Raw genomic sequence first — 21193 nt, 5'->3', positions numbered from 1 at the left:
CTTATTCAGAGAATTAAATTTTTCTGAGAAAATTAGTAGGACACTTGTTGTTTTTTAGCTGCTCTGCCATGTCAGGCTCTTAGTGATCCCTTGAACTGCAGCATACTAGGCTTCCCTGTCCTTCACCATCTCCCGGAGTTTACTCAAACTCCTGTCCATTGAATTGATGATGCCATCCAACCATCTCATCCTCTGTTACCCCCTTTTCTCCTGCCCTCAATCTTTCCCAGCATCAGAGTCTTTTCCAATGAGTTGGCTTTTCACATCAGGTGGCTAAAGTATTGGAGATTCAGCTTTAGCATCAGTCCTTCTAATGAATATTCAGGACTGATTTCCTTTAGGATTGACTGGTTTGATCTCTGTGCTGTCCAAAGGACTCTCAAGAATCCTCTCCAGCACCACAATTCGAAAGCATCAGTTCTTCAGCACTCAGCCTTCTTTATGGTTCAGCTCTCACATCCATACATGACTACTGGAAATTCCATAGCTTTGACTAAGGGAATCTTTGTTGCTGTCTACGTTTGTCATAGCTTATAAATTCTTTTTTTTTTTTTAAGAGAGATATAGGGCTGGGATATGTGAGATAGGTGTGCAAATATTCTGTACAGAGACTATTTCAGGGAGAACTCAAGTTGTCTCTGGGAAGAGGAAGTGAGAGGCCCTAGGGCAAAGCTGGAAGGACAGGACCTTGGGTAAAAGCTCACTTCTGAATCGTTTGCATTTTGTGCCATGTTCGTGTAGTAAATTCTTTTAAAGCTCCTCTCCCTCCATGGTGGAGGCAGATTCCACCTAGATTACTCCCAGAGTCACTCATGCCACAGGCTGCTCTTACATGGGGTCTGCTCTCTACCCCAGGATACTGCAAGCTGAGTGGGCAACATGTGGAAGCAACGTTTTCAAGCAGGACAGAATTCCACTGTCTAAGGATATAAAATCCATTAGGACAGACCACACAAAGTATCCTGGAAGAGAGAGATGGTGGAGGAGGTGGACCAGTAGAATGTTTTAGACATTATCTTGTGGCCAAGTTGGCTCCAGTCCCCAAATCTTTTCTAAAATGTGACTCAGAACATGACGAACGTCAAACTAACAACATCAGAACAAGGCCATTGAAAATTTATTATCACAAAGATAAAAGGGGCACCACATTTTTAACAAGGGTAGAGGGTTTGTAATGCATCTTCTTGCACCGTGTTGTTGCTGCAAAAATTATACCTGTGGAGGAAAACATTTCTGCCATGAGGCTCTTTTGCTTGTTGAAAAGTGACTTCAGGTGAGTAAACAGTTTTTGGCTAATCCGCTGGAATTCAGACCCCTTTGACTGAAAAGCTCTGCTACCCGAGGCAGAGTCCAAGTGATGCTCAGAAAGCAAACCCCCTCAAACAATCTCCTCTCTTCCTTGGACTTTTAAAGAGCTGAGAGTGAGTCAGTGGTCAGACCCAGGATTTTCGAAACCCAAGGGGTTATCCCCGAGCTCTCTGTGCTATACAGCAGCTTCCCACTGGTTATCTGTTTTACATATGGTAGTGTATAAATGTCAATGCTCCCCTCCCAATTCATCCCACCCTCCCTTTCTCCTCGCTGCGCCCACATGTCTGTTCTCTACATCTGTGTCTGTATTCCTGCCCTGCAAATATGTTCATCGGCACCATTTTTCTAGATTGCATATATGTGCATTAATGTATGATATTTGTGACGACCTAGAGGGATGGGATGGGGCTTTCCAGGTGATACTAGTGGTAAAGAACTTGCCTGCCAATGCAGGACACATGGGAAACTTCCCACAGTTTGATCCCTAAGTTGGGGACCCCCCTCTAGAAGAAGGTATGGCAACCCACTCCAGTAATTCTTGCCTGGAGAATCCCACGGACAGAGTAGCCTGGCGGGCTACAGTCCATAGGGTTGCACAGAGTCGATGAAGTGACTTAGCACACACGCACGGAGAGGTGGGACGGGAGTGTGGGGTGGAGACTCAGGAGGGAGAGCGGTATAGGTATGCATATAGCAGATTCACTTGGTTGTAGCAGAAACTAACACAACATTGTAAAGCAATTATACTCTAATAAAAAAATAAAATAGCAAAAGCAAAGCAAAGAAAAAACCCAGAGGGTTTTGAGCCTGGCAATGATGATCTTTTGTAAGGTGGACTTTTCTCTTTTCATATTTTTAGATACAGCTGGGTACCCTCCCAGCTCCTACCAGGTAAGGTTCTGTTCCCTCTGAATGAGAAGAGTTTGCCACTATGAGCTAGATCCAATACATGCCATAGTCTCCAAACAAAGCAATTTACATTCCTAACTGCTCCCCAGCTGAAATTAACTCAGAGGTTTCCTCCAAGTACTTCCCAGGTGTCTTCCTTATTGTTTAGGATAAAACAGTTTCATATTTGCCCATTTCTTTTTTTTCATGGGTCTACATGATTTTGTTTTTCTTTTCTTTTTAAAAAAGTTTATTTATTCTTAATTGAAGGATAATTGCTTTACAGTATTGTGTTGGTTTGTACCAAACATCAACACGAATCAGCCCTTCTTGAACATATGCCTGAATACTGATGCCTTGCTCCTGCCAACATGAGTTTGGCTTACGGAAATCATTTATTTTTCAAAAGTAAATTGATGGATAGATGGAGAGTTGAGATGAATAGTTGGGTAGATGAATGGATAGTTGGCTGGATGGCCAGAAGCATGAGACGACAGGTGTCTGGATAGATGGCTGGATAGATGAGTGGACAGATAAGTGGATGAACAGAAAGGGCTGGATGCATGTATTAGTGGATAAATGCATAGATGCATAGGTTGGTGATTGGATGGATGAATGGATGGGCTGGTGAACAGATTGATAGCTAAATATAGAAAATAAAGCTTTAGATGGAATAAAAGATACGCACTCAGTCCTATCTTCACCACCTTGCACTGTAATTCTGGAAGCCCCTAGTTTGGGCCGGAAGAGATTTATCACATTGTTGTTCCAAAGGAACTTGACCTTCTGGACTTTTCCAATATTGAGGTCCACATCAATGTCATGCATATGACTTGCATCTGGTTGGAGGGATCCTCTGAAAACATAGACATAAAATATTTTATCAGGTGTATATATAAATACATAGGTTGATAGCAATCTATTGTTTCTCCAAACAACAGCCACTGTTGCTGATTTTCTGCAAATAAATTGTATAACTTCATACACATCCAGGGACTGGTAAATCACAAAGGTGTTTGTAAACAATACAACTTTTAAAAATATTAGACTCTAGATTTCCATTGTGTTTTTCCCTGGGATTCCCAGGTGACACAGAGGTAAAAAATCTGCCTACCAATGCAGGAGACTCAAGAGATGTGGGTTTGATCCCTGGGTCAGGAAGATTCCCTGGTGTAGGAGATGGCAACCCACTCCAGTATTCTTGCCTGGAAAATTCCATGGATAGAGGAGCTTGGCAGGCTACAGTCCATGGAGTCGCAAAGAGTCAGATGTACCGAACGACTAAGCACACACACACAGTTTGTCCCTAGAGGGAAGTTAAATATTTGGAGTTGCATATTGGGGTTGCATATTAACCCTGTTGGAGAAGGCAATGGCACCCCACTCCAGTACTCTTGCCTGGAAAATCCCATGGGTGCAGGACCCTGGTGGGCTGTAGTTCGTGGGGTCGCTAGGAGTCGGACTCGACTGAGCGGCTTCACTTTCACTTTTCACTTTCCTTCATTGGAGAAGGAAATGGCAACCCACTCCAGTGTTCTTGCCTGGAGAATCCCAGGGACGGGGAGCCTGGTAGGCTACCGTCTATGGAGTCTCACAGAGTCGGACAAGACTGAAGCGACTTAGCAGCAGCAGCATTAACCCTGTTGGTTTACTGTGGGACTAATTAATGCAATATCTTATGTTCAAAGATGCCTGCGGGTCAGCTGAAGTTATTTGTTATCACCTCATATGTAGCACAGGAAGTGGTCAAAGAGTTTTAACATGAAAATTATTATGTAGAACTTAGTGCAGAAAACAATCTATTTTTACAGCGTTGGAAGTGTGAAAGCGTTAGTTGCTCAGTCATTTCTGACTCTGTGACCCCGTGGATTGTCGTCCACCAGGTTCCTCTATCCATGGAATTCTCCAGGCAAGAATCCTGGAGTGAGTTGCCTTTCCCTTCTCCAGGGGAATCTTCCTGACCCAGGTCTCCTTACAGGCATATTCTTTATATGAGCCACCAGGGAAGCCCTTTTACAGCATTGTTATGCATTTGTCCAACATACATTTACCAAGCATCTCATATACCCAGCAGAAGTAGGCACGGAGGCTACTACAGCAATGAGAAAGTGGCCTCAGGCTTCCTTTGTGTGTATGTGTAGGAGATGAAGTGTGCGTGTTGGTGAGGAGGGAGTTGCCACACAAATGCGCCTGGCCTGAGGAGAATTGGATATTCATAAAACCTCAGTCGGGAAGCAACAAATGACAATTCAGAAGAAGTCCGCATTTGTCTCATGTTAAATAGTGACTTCTCCCTCTTTTCACTCGTCTGTAAATAGGGTGATTGAACGAGATCCTAGACTTCCATCCAGCTTCGACATTTCAGGATTCAATAGTTCCATATCATAGGTGGCTAGGTTTATAAAGCAGTTTATACCTAATCTCATACGAGTAATCTACCATGGAAAGTCTGGTCATTTCCCTTTACTATCAAACTTACTTGAAAATTTGATATTGTTTTGAGTTTCCATTACTTCCATACAAAGCAATTCTGATGGACCCCCTCACTTTCTTTGTTCCAGCCAGTGTGACGGATACCCTATATCTCCAACCTGTCCAAAGAAATGCAATCATTGAATTAACTATGGAGGCAGTCTTGTTCCAAGCTGAGTCTTCTGTGGGTGAGGGGTAGGAGTGAATACACATGATGATTTTCTTCAGTGAGGATTGGTGTCCTAAGATCCAGGTTGCTCTCCCTGGCCTCCCCCAACCGCCAATCTTCTGGTATCAAAAACAATGCTGCAGGGTCCATTCTTGAGCACATATTCCCATTCACATATGCAAGTATTTTTCCTAAGTAAATTCTGAGAAGAAGAATGACTAGGTTAAAGTCTTATGCATGTAAGACATTATAGAGACTGCCAAACTGTGATCTTTCATGACAAATACTGTGAAGATTACATGAAGTGTTTTATAAAGTGCTACATAACTTTTTAAAGTTTGAAACTCCTTTGAACAACAATTGTTCTTCATTCAGCTGCCATTACTTATAACACATGAATCTTGATCGTTTCATTATCTGGTATTTTTTAAATGAGAAGCTGGGCAAAACAACAAAAACACAACCTGACTGTGTATATGTAGGGGGACTGATATGACATAATTAGTGGGGAGACTTCTTGACTTACAGCGACTTTGCCCCACCTCACCTAAAGAAAATCAGTCCTGCATATTCATTGGAAGCACTGATACTGAAGCTAAAGCTGCAATACTTTGGCCACTTGATGCAAACAGCTGACTCATTGGAAAATACCTTGATGCTGGGAAAGATTGAGGGCAGGAGGAGAAGGGGAAGACAGAGAATGAGATGGTTGGATGGCATCACTAACTCGATGGACATGGGTTTGAGCAAACTCCGGGAGAGAAGGACAGGGAAGCCTAGCAAGCTGCAGTCCATGGGGTCACACAGAGTCGGATACGACTGAGCAACTGAACTGAACTGAACGCTCTTCTTCTGTTATGGATCCATCCTTCTGGCCACAGGGGTGAGTGAACTTGTAACCCAGCTTGGGCCAATCACTGTACTTTATTCCACTGACCGGGATTTTTGGTTAAAGGGTGAACTTGAGACCTAAGACAAATGCCATTCTACTGTCCCTCATTATAGCTTAAAATGGTTGGAGCTGAGTTTCTGTTAAATTGCTACCGAGGGTCCTATGAAGGCTGAAACACCTTTAAAATTATTTGCAAGAATTTTTAAATTCATAAAATGGAAACTTACTTGTAAAGTTACCACTGCTCCCTGTGTTCAGGAAAAAGGTTTGTCCCACAGCACTGGTTTTCCCCTGGAATTGGTCAGCATAGTGCCCCATTTTGGGACATCCTCCCGCTGGACAAGGAAAACAGCCACCCTAGTGAAAGAAAACAGTTTGTCTGTGGTTCGTAGGCCTTGGACTCATCACTCATTCTTTCAGTCAATTCATCTTCTATCCCATCCATCCATCCATCCCTCATCCATCTTCTCATCTACCTATCCATCTTTCCATTCAGGTATCCATTCTGTGTCTGCTCCCCAGGACCCCACACTGATCCATGCATGCTTGCATCCATCTATCCATCCATGCATCCACTGGGAATTTTCCAGAATGAAAAGCTGGGGATCTAGGGAAGGCCCAGTACAGTTCAGATCTCTGCTGTTCCTCCTACTCCTAGGAGGAAGGCTCTCCTCAGCCACGGAGTTACATCTCTACTCTGTTCCAAGTCACAGGGACAAAACCACCACCACCACCACCACCATCTTCCCTGAGCCCCTGGTGTGCCTTACCTCCTGAAACTGTTCGTAGGAGGCACATGGGTAGCCTAAGAAGCCATCAGGGTTGAGAATACTGCTTGAGTAGTACTTGTAGCTTCTTAAGTGACTGCATGCCACAAAGTCTTGGACTCCTGGGAAGACAAAGGCCCCAGAGGCTCACAAGAGGCGTTAAACTTTTGAAGCCTGAACCATTCTGACTGAGAGAGGAATCACCTCTGCATTTCACAGGTGGGTATCACTGCTCCTGAACACCTTGGCCACAGTTCAAAACTTCTACCATTGACCTTGACATACTTGGCAAGTAGAAAATTTGGGGGCTTGTTTGTAGTGGTGCTTGGCTGGAGTTGCTTTCTTCTCCCTGGTACTGTCCATTTTCTGGGGAGGTCCTCCTCAGGGCTAGGCAAGTGTTAGGGAGTGAGAAGTTCTAACAAGCACCTTTATCCTCCAGGGCCAGGCATGTATTGTAAATGATTGATGAAAGCTTGGGGGCTTTGGAGGTGTGGCTAGCAATATATATATATATGGGCTTCCCAGGTGGCTCACTGATAAAGAATTCACCTGCCAATTAGGAGACCCAAGAAACACAGGTTTGACCCCTGGATCAGAAAGATCCCCTGGAGGAGGAAGTGGCAATCCACTCCAGCATTCTTGCTTGGACAATTTCATGAACAGAGAAGCCTGGTGGGTTACAGTCCATGGAGTCACAGAGAGTCAGACAGAGAGTCAGAAGTGACTGAGTATACATATACGTATATATTTCACCTTTCACATGAAGCCAGCTTTTCTGTCTACCGTCTCAGGCTGAGAAATTTCTCCTTATTCCTCCAGGCACAAGGTAAAAGCAGTATAAGGCAAGGTCACCGTGGCCTCCGACCACTCTCTCTGCATTTTATGATCACCTTTCTCTTTAAACCAAAGTCCTCTTGTTGGGGGAAATTGCCTTTTTTTTTTTTTTTTTAATCTCTCCAGCCATTAATACTTGGTACAAAACTTCCCATGGAGTGATCCACAGTGACCCTGACCTACCTGGTGGCCACGTCTGGGAGGTCTGCTGGGCTTTATCCCTCAACACGGGGGAAAGGAAGGTTGCACTTTGTGCTGGGGGAGAATTATCACCTCATAGTGCCCCCAGTCCTGCGTGTCCCACACCAGCACTCATTACCAGACAACAGAACCTGTTTCGAACTTAATTGTTTCTTTCATCCAAAATTGCTACCCAGGGATTGCATAATAGAGGAGCAAGTGGAGGTAATTGTTCCTCAGTGCCTGCGCCAGGGTGACCCGGTGTGCACACAATAGAAACCCGCTCCAGCATCTAGGCTGTTCTCTCTCTCCCTGTCGTCTCTCTAATTAAACCTGGGCTCCTTCCTATTATGTGTGCCCAGCCTGCCACTGCTGGGAGACGGCAGCCCTCATTGTGACTCTGGTGTTCATTCTGAGAGCAGATCAGCAGAAGAGCACACCCCACACACACACCCCACCAGGAGGTGCCTGGTGCTGAGTAGCTGCTGCTGCTGCTGCTAAGTCGCTTCAGTCATGTCCGACTCTGTGCAACTCCATAGACAGCAGCCCACCAGGCTCCCCTGTCCCTGGGATTCTCCAGGCAAGAACACTGGAGTGGGGTGCCAGGTGCTGAGTAGAGGGGAGGTCAAAGGCTCCACCGACTGGCGATGGATGCTGGCTGTTGTCTTACCGACTCTGCTCTTTCACATGAAGTACAAGCAATATTAAGATGCCACAGGAGGCCACTCAACTCAAGGTAATGGTGGACTAGAGTTTGCTCTGGACCAGCACAGGGTACCGAGGAGAGGCCCGGAGGCCCGGGACACAGCCTCTGGCCTTGGGGAACTCCCAGCTCGGAAAAATAAAGACTGAAATGAGATGATCGCAGACTCAAAGTCTCCACTTTCAGGGAGGAGAGGGAAACCTGTTCTCACTGAAGTGGTAACAGGAACAGCCCAAAGCAGAAAAAGGGACGGCTGGCTGACGGCGATGGTGCTTCAGGTCATGTAACATTAGGGGCACTGAGCCTGATTTCTCAGATGAGCAGAGACACACACAAGGTTAGCCCCCTCTCCCAGACCCCCAGCCTCTGCCTCCTCACACGTGCCTCCAAAACTGCAGGGCACGCCCTCCTCCCTCTCCCCATTGTCTTCTTGCCAGCTCACTTCCTTTCCGTTCCTAGCATCTGATAACAGCAAATGGCAAGAAAGTCAAAACCCTTTCACATCTTTGCTTCCACCCTGCAGTTCTCCAAGGGGCTGACCCTGGAGAGAGCATGGGAGCCAAAGCCAGAACTGGGTCCTAGCCGATAGGCAAGGGCAGCCCATGTCTCAGCATCCTGGTGTAGGGCAGGGGATGGCACAGGCTGGGCATGTGGTTGGGCTTTGCAGCCGGAAAATGGCCTTCAATATAAGGTGGACTTGGGCCAGTTTTATCACTTTTCTGAGCCAGTTTCCTTGTCTGTAAAATGGGGTTAACCAGAGTCACTATCTCAGGCCACTGTGGTGAAAATGTCTATCAACACCACACACCCTGCCTTCTCTCTAAGTGGAGCAGCTGGGCTCATTTCTTTCATTCACGTACCTTGCCATATTCCATTTATATCTATGATGGTTGACAGGATGTTTTTCTGACATCCAGGCATTTCCTTTCCTCCATTTGGGTAGAAGTCCAGGTGGCCCACTTTTTGTCTTATTCCCAAACCTGAAACATTGGGAGCAGAGGTGAACACGGAGTGGGAGGAAGGCGGTCCCAGAGTCAGGTGATGGCTACAGAAAGCATTCAGCTCCTTCTAGCGGGAGCAAGAAACTGCTTGGCAAATTTTGTCCTCGGCACGGCCACCCTGTCTCTGGCTCTGTAGAAAGTTCTCAGAGATGAGCACTTGGCAAGACAAGGGAGGAGAGAATGGAGCACAGGAGATGAGGGGGAAGGTAGGTTCTGGGTGAGCAGGCACACTTGTATTTGCGTGTGTCTGTCTGTCTGTCTTGGAGAGACTCTGAACAACTTGGATACTATTATTGGTGTCCTAATACCATTATGCACCAGAAGACACATGTCAGGGCTGGTGCAATTTTTATGACTTTACTCATTTAAAAATTTTGGTTTCTACATGATAGTGTTATGCTGAGACCACATAAATTATGTTGCTGTATTGAGAACCAGAGCATAGTGGCTAAGTGGTTTGGATTTTGAAGCCCACAGGCCCATGATCACATTCTGGTTCTACTTACAGATCTGTGATCCTGGGCAAGCATTTGACCTTGTTGAGCCTCAGTTTCCTCAGCTATGAAATGGTAATAACAATACCCACTTTTTAGGGCAATGAAATCACAATGATTAATGAGTAAAGGTGTACAAAATGTTCAATGCAGCACATGGTAAACGCTCCATAAGTGATAGCATCATGAAAACATATTCTTCATTGGCACATTTCATGAGTTGATTTTAGAAGAATTAAGGATATTTAATCTCTGACAAAACAAACTTTAACCAAAGCTTTGCCATAAGAAGGAAAAAAATTCAAAAATTCACTTTGCATTTTGCAAGTACAGGTCAAACGTTGATAATAAATACATCTGCCACTCTCGATATTGGCAGACCAGGGAAGGATGCAGAGATGTAGACTGGGTGAGCCTCCCATGGCCTATAGACGTCTGCTGTCCGACCAGGGGCCTCGGGTTGTTATCACTGGCACTGAACTGTTGGTTTGTGACTGACACCTATTTTGGCTAGTCAGTGCCCAAACTGTTTCCTGTGGCTACCTGTTTTGTATACCACCCTGCGGTATGTGTCGGGGGTTGGGGGAGGGGGGCAGGGGTTGCACGCCTGGGCCTGGAACTGCTCCCGTCAGTTACAGCCTTGGTCCCTAAGAGGTGAGGTGAGGGGACTCACTCAGGAAAGGGATTATGGAGGCAGAATCCGTGTGAATCACATCCACAAACATGGCATCGGACGGGTCCAGCCGAACCTCCTCGGGCGTGCCCTCGAAGCATGGCTGTGCCGGGTCCAGCCCTGAGAATGGGGAGGGGAGGAGGACAGGGAGGCCGCACTCTAAGACCAGCCAGGATCTAAACCCTGTACCCGCGAAATCCACGGAGATCTCTGGACAAAGGGTGCTACACCCCAGCAGTCATAGTTGGAAGGATTCAGAAGGCTGCCAGTGGGGTCGTTGGCTGCCAAAGAGCATCAGGAAGTCCCCGCTGTCTGGCTCCATGGAGGACTGGGGTGGCGCCCTTGCTCCCCTTGTCTCCCTTATTCTTTTTCCCCTCACTCCTTCCTGTGGGGCCGCTACTCTCTAAGTCTGATCTCCTGGGCCTGACCTGGTCCTTGCCCAGCCTCTGAGTCCCACACAGTCTGTTCCCTTGTGTCTTTGCTCAGGCAGCCCCCAGCCTGCAGCTCACCTCCCCACATTCTCCCCTAATCTGAACCTCGCCCCTCCAAGACTCCCTCCAACCCCAGCTCCTCGTGGAACATGTGGCCTCTCCTTTCTCGGCCCATCTCCCCTCCTTGCTGTATAGGCTTCTTCTGGTGTGTTAATTCTACTTTGGATTTTATTTGCCTACTTAGTCGTCTGTCTGCTGCACTAGACTATGAATTTCCTGAGGCATCGAGTGAAAAGTCGCTCAGTCTTTTCTGACTCTTTGCAACCCCATGGACTATCCAGTCCATGGAATTCCAGAATACTGGAGCAGGTAGCCATTCCCTTCTCCAGGGATTTTCCCAGCCCAGGGATTGAACCCAGCTCTCTTGCATTGCAGGCAGATTCTTTACTAGCTGAGCCACCAGGGAAGCCCTTCCTGAAGCAGGGGCCATGACAATTTCATCTTCAAATAGAAGCTGAGGGTGGAAGAAGCAGGGCACCCAGGACTCGATGACCGACGTCTAGTGCTGGTGCTGCTCAGTGTCTGTTCTCCCTGAACTTGGAAAGCGGGGATAATAACAATAACCGCCCCCCCCCCCGCCCCGCCGCCGGCTGGGTTACCCTCCCTCTTCCCCCCTCCCATCTCCTACCCCATCCTACATCACCCTGCGTCCCTACCTGTGATCCTGCCCACTTGGCCCCCCAGCCTCCTGCCGGCCTCAGCTGCCAGTTGTGCACCCAGGCTGTGGCCAATGAGATGCACGTTCTCGGGGCCATAGCCCAGCTCGGTCTGCAGAGGGGTGGAGCGTCAGTTACCAGAGGAATGAGTAGACAGATGCGCTGGCTCTGGGGGAGCGGGGATGAGGACAGAACCCGGCCTGGAAGCTTGGGAGGAATAACCTCTGGCTCCAGGCCGCCACCTAGGACAGCGTGACTCGGCCTTCCGCTGGCCACAGTCTGCAGGTCCCGGGGTCCGGCTGGCTTGTGAGGCACTGGTGCTGACCAGCAACCACCGTGTCGTCTGCAGGTCACCTTGGCCAGGACTGGCTGTGTGCACGGTGAAGTCCCATCCATACCCCACCATGGGCCTCCCTCCTGGACTCCCCCCATAGGGGCCAGTTCAGAGCATAGTTCATGGCCTTCCCGAAGACTGTAAGGGACCTTCCCTAAGGATGAAGACTCTGCTGGGCTGCGAGCTGCCGGGCAGCCCAGCTCGCTCTCCAATTCCCAGACCAACCTTCAAGGAAGGCTTATCTCAAAAAGGAAAACTGAGGCTCAAAGAGGCTAGTCTTCCCCTGGCCTCACAGCTAGGGATCCTCAGGACAGCCAGGGAGGGAAGTTTGCAGCTTCCTGAAGCAAAGGCCTTCCTTGACTCCTGGCTTTCAAGCTCTGCCTGACCCCATGGGTCCCCAGGCTGCCTCTGGGTGCCCTGGGGTGCTGACCTGGCCCCCTCCCTGCCCCCTCCCCACAGCATGTGTCCCGGGCAGGGGTTTACCGACAGCCCTTGTACGAAGAACGCTATCTCCGCTCCCACGACCCGAGTGTTGTGGACGGCCTGGGTGTATTCTGTCCACGCCCCATGTTCCCAGTCCACACAGATGCAGTTCACCTTCTCCACTTTAAACATTTTCTGGGGAAGAGAAACCAGTTTATTAACAGCCACCGGTTGCACACTCCAGAGACAGGAATTCGCATCTATCAAGCACCTAGCTTGTTTGCATCAAGGCTTTAATATTCCTCACTTTTGTCCTGGTCCTCACCATAGCCCTATGAATTGGGAATATACTTATTCCCACTTAGCAGATGTGGAAACTAAGGCCTGGAACAAAGTGACCTGTCTAAGGCCTTACAGAAGGTCATTGACACAACCATGTCAGAAAGATGACTTACTAGGTCAGGGATTAGTTAGTTTAGTTAAGTCACTTGGTCAGTCTTGTCTGACTCTTTGCAACCCCATGGACTGTAGCCCACCAGGCTTCTCCATCCATGGGATTCTCCAGGCAAGAATACTGGAGTGGGTTGTCATTTCCTTCTCTGAAGGATCTTCCCGACCCAGGGATTGAACTCATGTCTCTTGTCTGCATTGTCAGGTGGATTATTTACCACCACACCACCTGGGAAGCCCAAGAGTTTTATTGCAAACAGTCACATCCATTCGTTTACCTACTGTCCACCCCTGCTTCATAGCCACAAGAGAAACCACAGGAACTACAATCGTGCGACCCACAAATGCTGCAGTATTTATTACCTGCTCTTCTATGAGAAAGTTTGCAGACTCTTATACTAGATAGTTGAAATTACAGAGAAGCTGCTTTCATATTCCCAACAATGCTTTGTATTGAGGGACGAGTCTGATAAGATGAAATTTAGACAGAGGTAGGATATCACTCTACCGGATACATGCATCTTTTGTGTCATGTGGTATCATCCAAGCACAGATACTGGTCCCTTCGGAGGAAAAAGAAACAACTTCCCTGGTGGTGCAGTGGCTAAGAATCACCCCCCGGCCAATGCAGAGGACAGCGGTTCAATCCCTTATCAGGGAAGATCCCACATGCTGTGGGACCATTAAGCCAGTGGGCCACACTCCTGAGCCCACGCTCTACAACAAGAGAAGCCACCGCCATGAGAAGCCCACACACAGCAGTGAAGACCCAGCACAGCCAAATAAATAAATAACAGAAAGTGAAGTCGCTCAGTTGTGTCCGACTCTTTGCGACCCCATGGACTATAGCCTACCAGGCTCCTCTGTCTATGGAATTTTCCAGGCAAGAGTACTGGAGTGGGTTGCTATTGCCTTCTCCAGAGGATCTTCCCGACCCAGGAATTGAACCCAGGTCTCCCAAATTGCAGGCAGACGCTTTACCATCTGAGCCACCAGGGAAGCCCAAATAACAGGAAAGGTAACACTATTTCCTTTGTTCATTTGGGGAGGCCTCCATTTCATAGAGGAAATGAACACTATTTCCTTTGTTCATTATTGTTCATTGAGGTTGGGAAGAGCTGGCTAGTGGTTAGGATGACATGGTGGATTGCATGCACCAGGCTCTCCAATTTCCAGGCCTACACAGCCTGATGGGCCTCAGGAGACACTTGTGAACATCCAGCCCAAGGGGAGCAGAGAACCTTGACAAGGAACTGCTCAGGTCCATCCCAGTGCAGCCTAAGCCTCTAAGAGCCATGCGTGGGCACCTCTTACAGCTAAAGTTGTAGACACATGGAGTTGTGGTATCTTGCACATGGAAGACCTAGTTTTGCATTCCACCTCTGGATTCAACTTTGAGCAAGTACCAAATTTTTGGGGGGCCCTTAATTTCTTCATCTATAGAGTGAGAACCATAACTGTACCTACCTCACACCCAGGCTGAGAGGGTTAAACAGGACAAGGACTGACTGTGGAATGATTAGCACAATGCCAGAGTCACGGTAACTGTTCAGGAACTGGATGGTATGAATAATAATTCATTACCGATATTCATGATCTCTTTAAAGTTGCACTGCCCAGTGCCATGGCCACTAGCCACTCATGGCTCTTCACAATTGATTACAAAGAAATAAAATTTTAAATTCAGTTCTTTGGTCACATTAGCCACATGTCAGTTTCTCGATAAGCCCAGGTGGCCAGGGGCTCCTGATTTGGGCAGCACAGATATAGAAAATTTCCATCATCACAGAAAGTTCTACTGGATAGCAGTGCTATAGGGGATAATGCATTTTTTATGCCACACAGGGGTTTTTACAGAAACCATCAGAGACAAATACCAGGTAATTGGCTGTCATCTCCACCTCTGGGACTTTTTGATTGGACTCTGGGTCTTTTCAGCATCATAAGGAGATATTTGGCTGGAGGTTGGTAAGTTGGGAGAACTTGAGAGTGGGTGCCTCTGAGAATCTGAGTTTTCCTCGGTGGTTTTAGAAAGAACCTATCTTTCCCTGGAGGTCATTCTTTCCCAGCCTTTGGGGCTGCAGTGTTTGACTCTGTTGGTGGCGTTTGTTTCACCAGATGAGGAGGGTGGGTGCCTACCTTGCACATGTCAGTAGGCCAGCCTGAATCCCCATCATCTATAAAGCCGTGGATGACGAAGCGTGTTTTGCGGTCCAGTTGGAAGTTTGAAGCCTTGACAGTGGCTAGGTCAGTGATATTGATCCGCTGGTTAAATGAGAAAAGATGAATTTAAATGTTGGTCTTTCCAAGCCACAGGCCCTTTAGAGCCCATTCCCATAAGATGAGGTCACAGGTTCAACTCCCATGAACCTGGGTAAGTCTAGAAAAGGAGTTCCTGACTTATTTGGGTTTGAGGATAGAATTCAGAATGTCCAAGTTTACAGATGTTTATATACTGAAATACAGTGTTTTTTTAACTGATGAGCAACAAACCACAGTAGTCTTAGCCATACTCTGTCACCAACAGAAGTCACAGGTATTTTCATTTAATATTATAGTTATTTTACATGTTTTAAAATATCATTTGTACTCATTACTATTTAAAATGACTGAAGTTATTAGACCAACCCTTAGACCTTGTTATTTAGCAAGATAATAAAGCAGCTAATTATTACCATGTACTAGCTTTGGTAGGCTGCAGTCCATGGGGTCGCAAAGAGTCGGACACGACTGAGCGACTTCACTTTCACTTTTCACTTTCATGCATTGGAGAAGGAAATGGCAACCCACTCCAGTGTTCTTGCCTGGAGAATCCTGGGGATGGGGGAGCCTGGGGGGGCTGCCGTTTATGGGGTCGCACAGAGTCGGATACGACTGAAGCAAGTTAGCAGCAGCAACAGCAGCAGCAGCAGCAGCAGCAGCAGCAGCAGCAGCAGCATCAGCAGCAGCTTATTTTACCATATCCCACATTAATCTTTTTAAATGTTCTGATAACTGTTTTCCAATATAGTTAGTATCCTTTGTGAAGTGAAAATTGTTCAGTCGTGTCCAACTCTTTGTGATCCCATGGACTGTAGCCTGCCTATTCCTCTGTCCATGGAATTCTCTAGGCAAGAGTACTAAAATGGGTAGCCATTCCCTTCTCCGAGGAATCTTCGCGATCCAGGAATTCAACCTGGATCTCCTGCATTGCAGGCAGATTCTTTACCATCTGAATCACCATGGAAGATGACTCCTTTGTATCCAATGCATTTTATTTTATGTATTTAAAGCCCTTTCTGTTCCATGAAACTGTATCTCCCGTCATGCCTGCTGCTTTAAGCCCAGGGGTTCCTCAGCTGTTCTCTCCCAGGACCTCTTTGGTTATCTGCAGACATCTACCATACCCTTTCAGGATTTTTTTTTTTTTTTGGCATAAATTTCATTTTTTTTTTAATCTACTTTTTTTGTAATGGGGACTCTGAGTGCCGGGTTTGTTACTTAGAATCTCACAGTAGGTGACCCTGGGGACCTATATACAGACACCGTGCTATCTCAAACTTGGTTTGGGGCCAGAGCTGTGAGCTGCTTGAGTTCTGAGCAAGCTAATTTTTAAAATCTTAATTTTACAATTTTTTTCCATGCAAGCGCTTATTGCACAATCGGGCATATTGCCTTAGGAAAGTCATTCCCTGGTGGGTCAAGTCCATACATCCTGATGTGCTAGAAGGACTCTCATGATCTTACCCTTTCAGGGGCTCCAGTCTCATTCCCTATTTTTTAAAAAAACTGTTATTAGAGTATAGTTACTTTACATGAGCACCTGGAGTAAGCTTGCTGGTCTTCACCTGGCAACTTTTTGGGAACTGAAGATTGCTCCAAGGGTCCCCAACTTTTCTCCTTTGTCATTAAATGTCCCCTGCTTCCCTTCTAGCTCCTAAGGAAGGATTTCTGTCTCCCGGTCCCCACCCTCTGAGGGGCTTCGCTCCCTCTACTTCTTGGTGCAGAAAGAAACCAGACCCTCCCAGGGACACAAAGGCCTGGGTTTCTCCATAAAAGCTACTCATACCCACTTTCTCCCCCAAACAAGGTTCTAATCCTAGGAAGTCCTGAAGTTCTGTGCACAAATGCACAGAATATGTCAGTTTCCAGGTTGGGCATCCATAGATTTCATCAGATCCCTAGAGTTCAGACAGTTCTAACTCTATCACTGGTGAGGAAGCACCTTCTGGAAAGTTCCAAGGCCATGAATTATTCCTTAGGCAACCACATGAAGACTCCAGTGTGGGTGCCCAAATCCTCTCCCACCCCACCACCACTATACGGTCATTTTACGCCCCTCTTACTTGGTAGTTATTTGGGTTCTCATTTGTATATAGAAGAAAGTGAGCGTCGATGTCCTCAGGGGACCAGGGAAATAACTTTAAAGGCCGCTGAAGGGTTCCAGTCCATGGTTTTTCATCAGAAAAGCAGCCAAAAGGTTCATAGCAAATCTCCTTTCCTGGGGCAGGAAGAGGAACAAACAGGACCCTTGTGAGGTTCTAAGAAGGAGCAATGTCAACTCAGCTGCTTGCGAGGACACTTCAGGGCACAGCCCTGAAGGGCTGACCAAGGCTAATCTCATCTTCATCTTTGCTGTTAGTGTTCCTCAAACTTTTGGATAATAAGAACCACCTGGATGCTGGGGGTGAATGAGCATATACACACTCCCAGGCCCCTCCCTCAGAGATTCTGATTTGGAGGGTTTGGGGTGGGGCCCTGGAAACAGCATATTTAGTAAGTGCCCCTGTTCATCAGGCAAGTTGGAGAACTGCTGAAAAATCTGGGAATCTTTGGCCCTATGACTACCTCTTCCAGAAAACTCCCAGATAGCCCTTTCTAGCCACTCACCCATCATCAAGTATTTATCAAGTGCCTATGAATGCCCGTGGCACAGAAATGCTACGTGATGAGTCTTGATGTCTCCCTTATATCCAGCACAGGCCGTGCACACAGTAGGCATTCTCGGGCATTTGTTCAATCTACATGTCTTCATGTCATCCCTTAATGCCCCTTTTCCCCTCAAGTCATTCTCTACCATTTCAGACTTCCCTGCTGTTCTTTGAAAAGGCAAATGCCCTAAGAACAGAGAGAATTTATTTTCACATCATACTGTATAGAGTAGACGCTCCATGCATGCAACTGATGACTCAAATAACCTCATCTAAATCTGAAGGTCCTTTCTCCAGTCCATGAGACATTTTCACAGTTCTGTCACCCCTGGTATGATCAAGGGTGACATAATTTCAAATCTAGAGGATTACAGTGGATTTTTTCTCTTAGGCTTCCTCAACTGATGGTGTCAAATGTTGGTCATTCATTCAAAAACTGGTTATAGTTAATAATTGTTGTTTGCAATGTACAAGATACCACACCAGCACTTTATCAGTATTAGCCACTTTAGCCTCCAAACGGTCCTATGATCAAAGAATTTACCTCTGTTTGAAAGACGAGGAACCCAGGGCACAGAGAGACAAAGGAAGCTCTCCAAGGTCACAGCCAGTGGTGGATCCATGATTTGAACCCCAGAAACTTAACTGGGAATAAAGGTAGGAGCTGGGGTGTGTGTGGAAGTGTGAGAGTATTAGTCACTCAGTTGTGTCTGACTCTTGGCGACCCCCTGGACTATAGCCCGCCAAACTCCTCTGTCCATGGAATTCTCTAGGCAAGAATACTGGAGTGGGTTGCCATTTCCTTCTCCAGGGGATCTTCCCAACTGAGGGATCAAACCTGAGTCTCCTACATTGCAGGGGAATTCTTTACTGCCTGAGCCATCAGAGAAGCCCAGCAGCTGGGGAGCCACAAAGACAAATCAGATCAAAACCCTGCCCTGAAAGAGAGGAAAGGTAACTGGGAAGGAATAATGATAGCGTTGGATACACTGTGGGAAGAGAGAACAGTCCTGCCCGAAGGGCCCAGGAGACTAAAGCAATCTCTGCTTCAGATGATAAAGATGGGGGCTTTGAGGCCAGGTGAAGACACCTGGGCTGTTGGGTGGATGGTGGGGAAGTGCTGGGGATGCTGAGCTGGCCAGTGGGGTGGGCAGGGCTGTGCTCCCAAAGGTGTTCTAAGGAGCCAAGTATAAGAGGTTGACAGACAGCAGAGCCTGGAGTGCGGTGGCTGTGGGCCTGGAGAGGGGGTGGGCGTTCTGCTCTCTGAGGGGAGTTAAGGCAAAAGTAGGGAGCTGGAGGTGAGGGTGATGGCTGAGTGTGGTTTGGCACAAGTGAGTTTGAGGAGTGGGGGATGACCGTAGTGGAGCTGCCTGGAACTTGGGAGGGCTAAGAGGGTGTTGGAGGAGACTAGGCAAGGGGTTGACCCTGAGGAAGAGAAAGATGAGGAGGGTGTGTGGGAGTGACCTTTGGGAATGCCTGCCCCTAGGGCAGCAGGAAGCAGCAGAGCAGTGGAGGAGACCACGAGGGGTCCAGAAGGCTGGAGGAATAGCCAGATCCCACCCAGGACTCTGCTGCTAGGGGTCAGGTCTTGCTGCAAGGCCAGGGTGGAATTCTAGAGAGGTAAGAAAGGGCTGGGGACAAGACGAGGAGACAAGGGACAAGAGTCTGGCTGCAGAAGAAAGTCCTCGAAAGGACTGGAGGAGACCACATCTGCTCTTGGTGAGAGTGTGCTCAGCAGGGTTTGGGGGCCTGAGCCAGGCAGTGAGGGGTTCTGACTGATGGGAGAGGAGGTGCAAAGATGGGACAGCTTGGGAAAGAGAGCACCTGGGAGGCACCCCTGAGAGGAGGTGCGGGGATAGGAATAAGCAGGTTGGGGCTCGAGGGGCCTTTGGGAGGTTTTAGGACAAGTAAAAACTTGGGGTTCTGCATCTCCCCCAGGCAGGAGGTGGGCCAGGATGGGAGTTCTCAGGGGGACAGATCCATGCCTTTCAGTCTGCAGAAGAGCCCTTGTCCACGCCCAGGGACTGAGGGTACTGGGGGCCTGAGAAGGATCTCCCCGCGCCCCCCCGCACTGTCCACCTGCCCCAGCGGCCTGCCATCTCTGTCACCCGCTCCAGACACTGGAGAAATGGGACCAAGCTGGATGATGCTGGGTCATCTGTGCTGAGCCGGCTGCCCTGTGTTTGCCATAGAGTCAAACTCCTTGAATGGTACTGATGGTTTTATCAAGAAATAAGGATACTGTTATTAAGATAATGGTGACAATGATGCCTCTTGTCTGTCTCAGCCCAAGCAAGGCCAGCCCAGGCATGGTTACCAAGGGGTGGTGACCGCATCCTCACCTCTGACTGTGGCCAGCAGGAGAAGACCGATGGTCCAGGAGGGCAGCATCTTCGTGGATGAAGCCAGAGATGCGCACGGACACCCAGATGCACGGGCAGGAGGCTGGTGAACATGGTAAGTGCCCCTCAGTACCCTCGAGGCCCTCCCCAGGAACCCTGAAGCCTCCCTGCACAGGGAGGCGGGTAGCACCTCTCTCCGATCCTGGACTCAGCCTCAGCACCCCTCTTCTGGGCCAGGTCCCTCTGGCAGCCCCAGCCCCTCCCACTCTCCCTGCCCTCACAGGGCAAGTGATTTACCGTGTGGCCCCAGGGCTTCCAGGCACAGCCCAGCAGGTTGGTCAAGGCTTTTTATAACCAGGCTTGATCCTTTGGATTCCTCAGGAAAGGACCAGAGGGCGGGGTGGAGGGGGGCTGGGGCAGGGAGCTGCTGCGAGGTAGGGTGGGGGAAGCGGGGGCAGACAGCGCTCTGCACATGCCTGCTTTGAACCTAGGTTATCATAAACACACAAAGCCAGCTCAACCAGGGGAGCAGGACTGTTTTTGAAGTGAGATTCGAGGAAAGGGAAACTGACTTTGAGGGATCTCAAAGGGCTCTGTTAACCTGAATTCACGGGTACAGTTGCCCAAAGGTTGTGCTCCCCTAGGGATAACAGGGAAACGCCAAGCTGCAGGGCTTCCTTTTCAAAAATCCCTAGGGAAACAGAAACCCTAGACTCATCTCATTGCCCTGCAGACCCTGGCAGAGCCATGCAGAAGCGGGCGGCTTATGAAGACAGCCCTTGGTTACTTTGGGGGTAGAGTGGGCGGGGAGCATCCTTCTAGAGAACCCGGACAGAGTTATAAAAGCCCTGCAGTTGGAGGCACTCAAAAGAGTAAAATAAACACTGTTCAAATACAGCTTTGTTTGGAAACAGTATCGTCTAAGACCCAGAGATAAGATTGGAGGTGTTTTCTTTCCTTCAGGGCCAAGAGGAGACCCTGGGTGAATGGCCAGGTGCCATCCCACTGTTTTAAAAATTGACATATAATTTAGATGCTCCAAAGTGCATAAATTCTATGTTTAAAAACTCAAGTATAGTTTAATGAACTTTGACAAGTGTATGAAGATGAAACAAAGTGTTAGTCGTTCAGTTGTGTCCAACACTTCGCCACCCCATGGACTGTACCCTGCCAGGCTCCTTGGTCCACGGAATTCTCCAGGCA

At 48.0% G+C, this 21193-nt stretch overlaps 1 protein-coding gene across 2 annotated transcripts; it reads right to left on the bottom strand.

Annotated features, from left to right (window-relative positions):
• Positions 1-1095: 1095 nt before the first annotated feature.
• LOC101103860 (pancreatic lipase-related protein 2) lies at positions 1096-20313 on the bottom strand. 2 transcript variants are annotated; one of them, XM_042238524.1, is made up of 13 exons: positions 20288-20313; positions 19991-20093; positions 17064-17218; positions 14878-15003; positions 12349-12483; positions 11532-11643; positions 10385-10504; positions 9077-9196; positions 6503-6621; positions 5960-6089; positions 4679-4790; positions 2888-3055; positions 1096-1215 (listed from the first exon to the last, which is right to left on the bottom strand). In XM_042238524.1, the coding sequence occupies exons 2-13, from the start codon at positions 20037-20039 to the stop codon at positions 1152-1154; spliced, it is 1410 nt and encodes a 469-aa protein (XP_042094458.1). In that variant the 5' UTR covers positions 20040-20093; positions 20288-20313; the 3' UTR covers positions 1096-1151. The 2 variants fall into 2 exon arrangements, with proteins under 2 accessions (XP_042094458.1, XP_011958385.1); XM_012102995.4 differs by having other exon boundaries at positions 19991-20313.
• Positions 20314-21193: the final 880 nt, after the last annotated feature.

The sequence above is a fragment of the Ovis aries genome, chromosome 22 (genome assembly GCF_016772045.2).
Source record: "Ovis aries strain OAR_USU_Benz2616 breed Rambouillet chromosome 22, ARS-UI_Ramb_v3.0, whole genome shotgun sequence".
Lineage (NCBI taxonomy): Eukaryota > Metazoa > Chordata > Mammalia > Artiodactyla > Bovidae > Ovis > Ovis aries.
Note: the sequence above shows the minus strand (reverse complement) of the source record. Positions and strands in the feature narration are given on the sequence as shown.

Bases quoted from the DNA above. Each gene is read 5' to 3' on its own strand.
- LOC101103860 (XM_012102995.4), bottom strand. From the start codon at position 20,039: ATGCTGCCCTCCTGGACCATCGGTCTTCTCCTGCTGGCCACAGTCAGA. The intron at 12,484-14,877 runs GTAGGCACCCAC...TCTCTTCCCCAG, and splicing joins GGCCTACTGACATGTGCAAG to AAAATGTTTAAAGTGGAGAA. The intron at 10,505-11,531 runs GTAGGGACGCAG...CCCCATTCTCAG, and splicing joins CCAAGTGGGCAGGATCACAG to GGCTGGACCCGGCACAGCCA.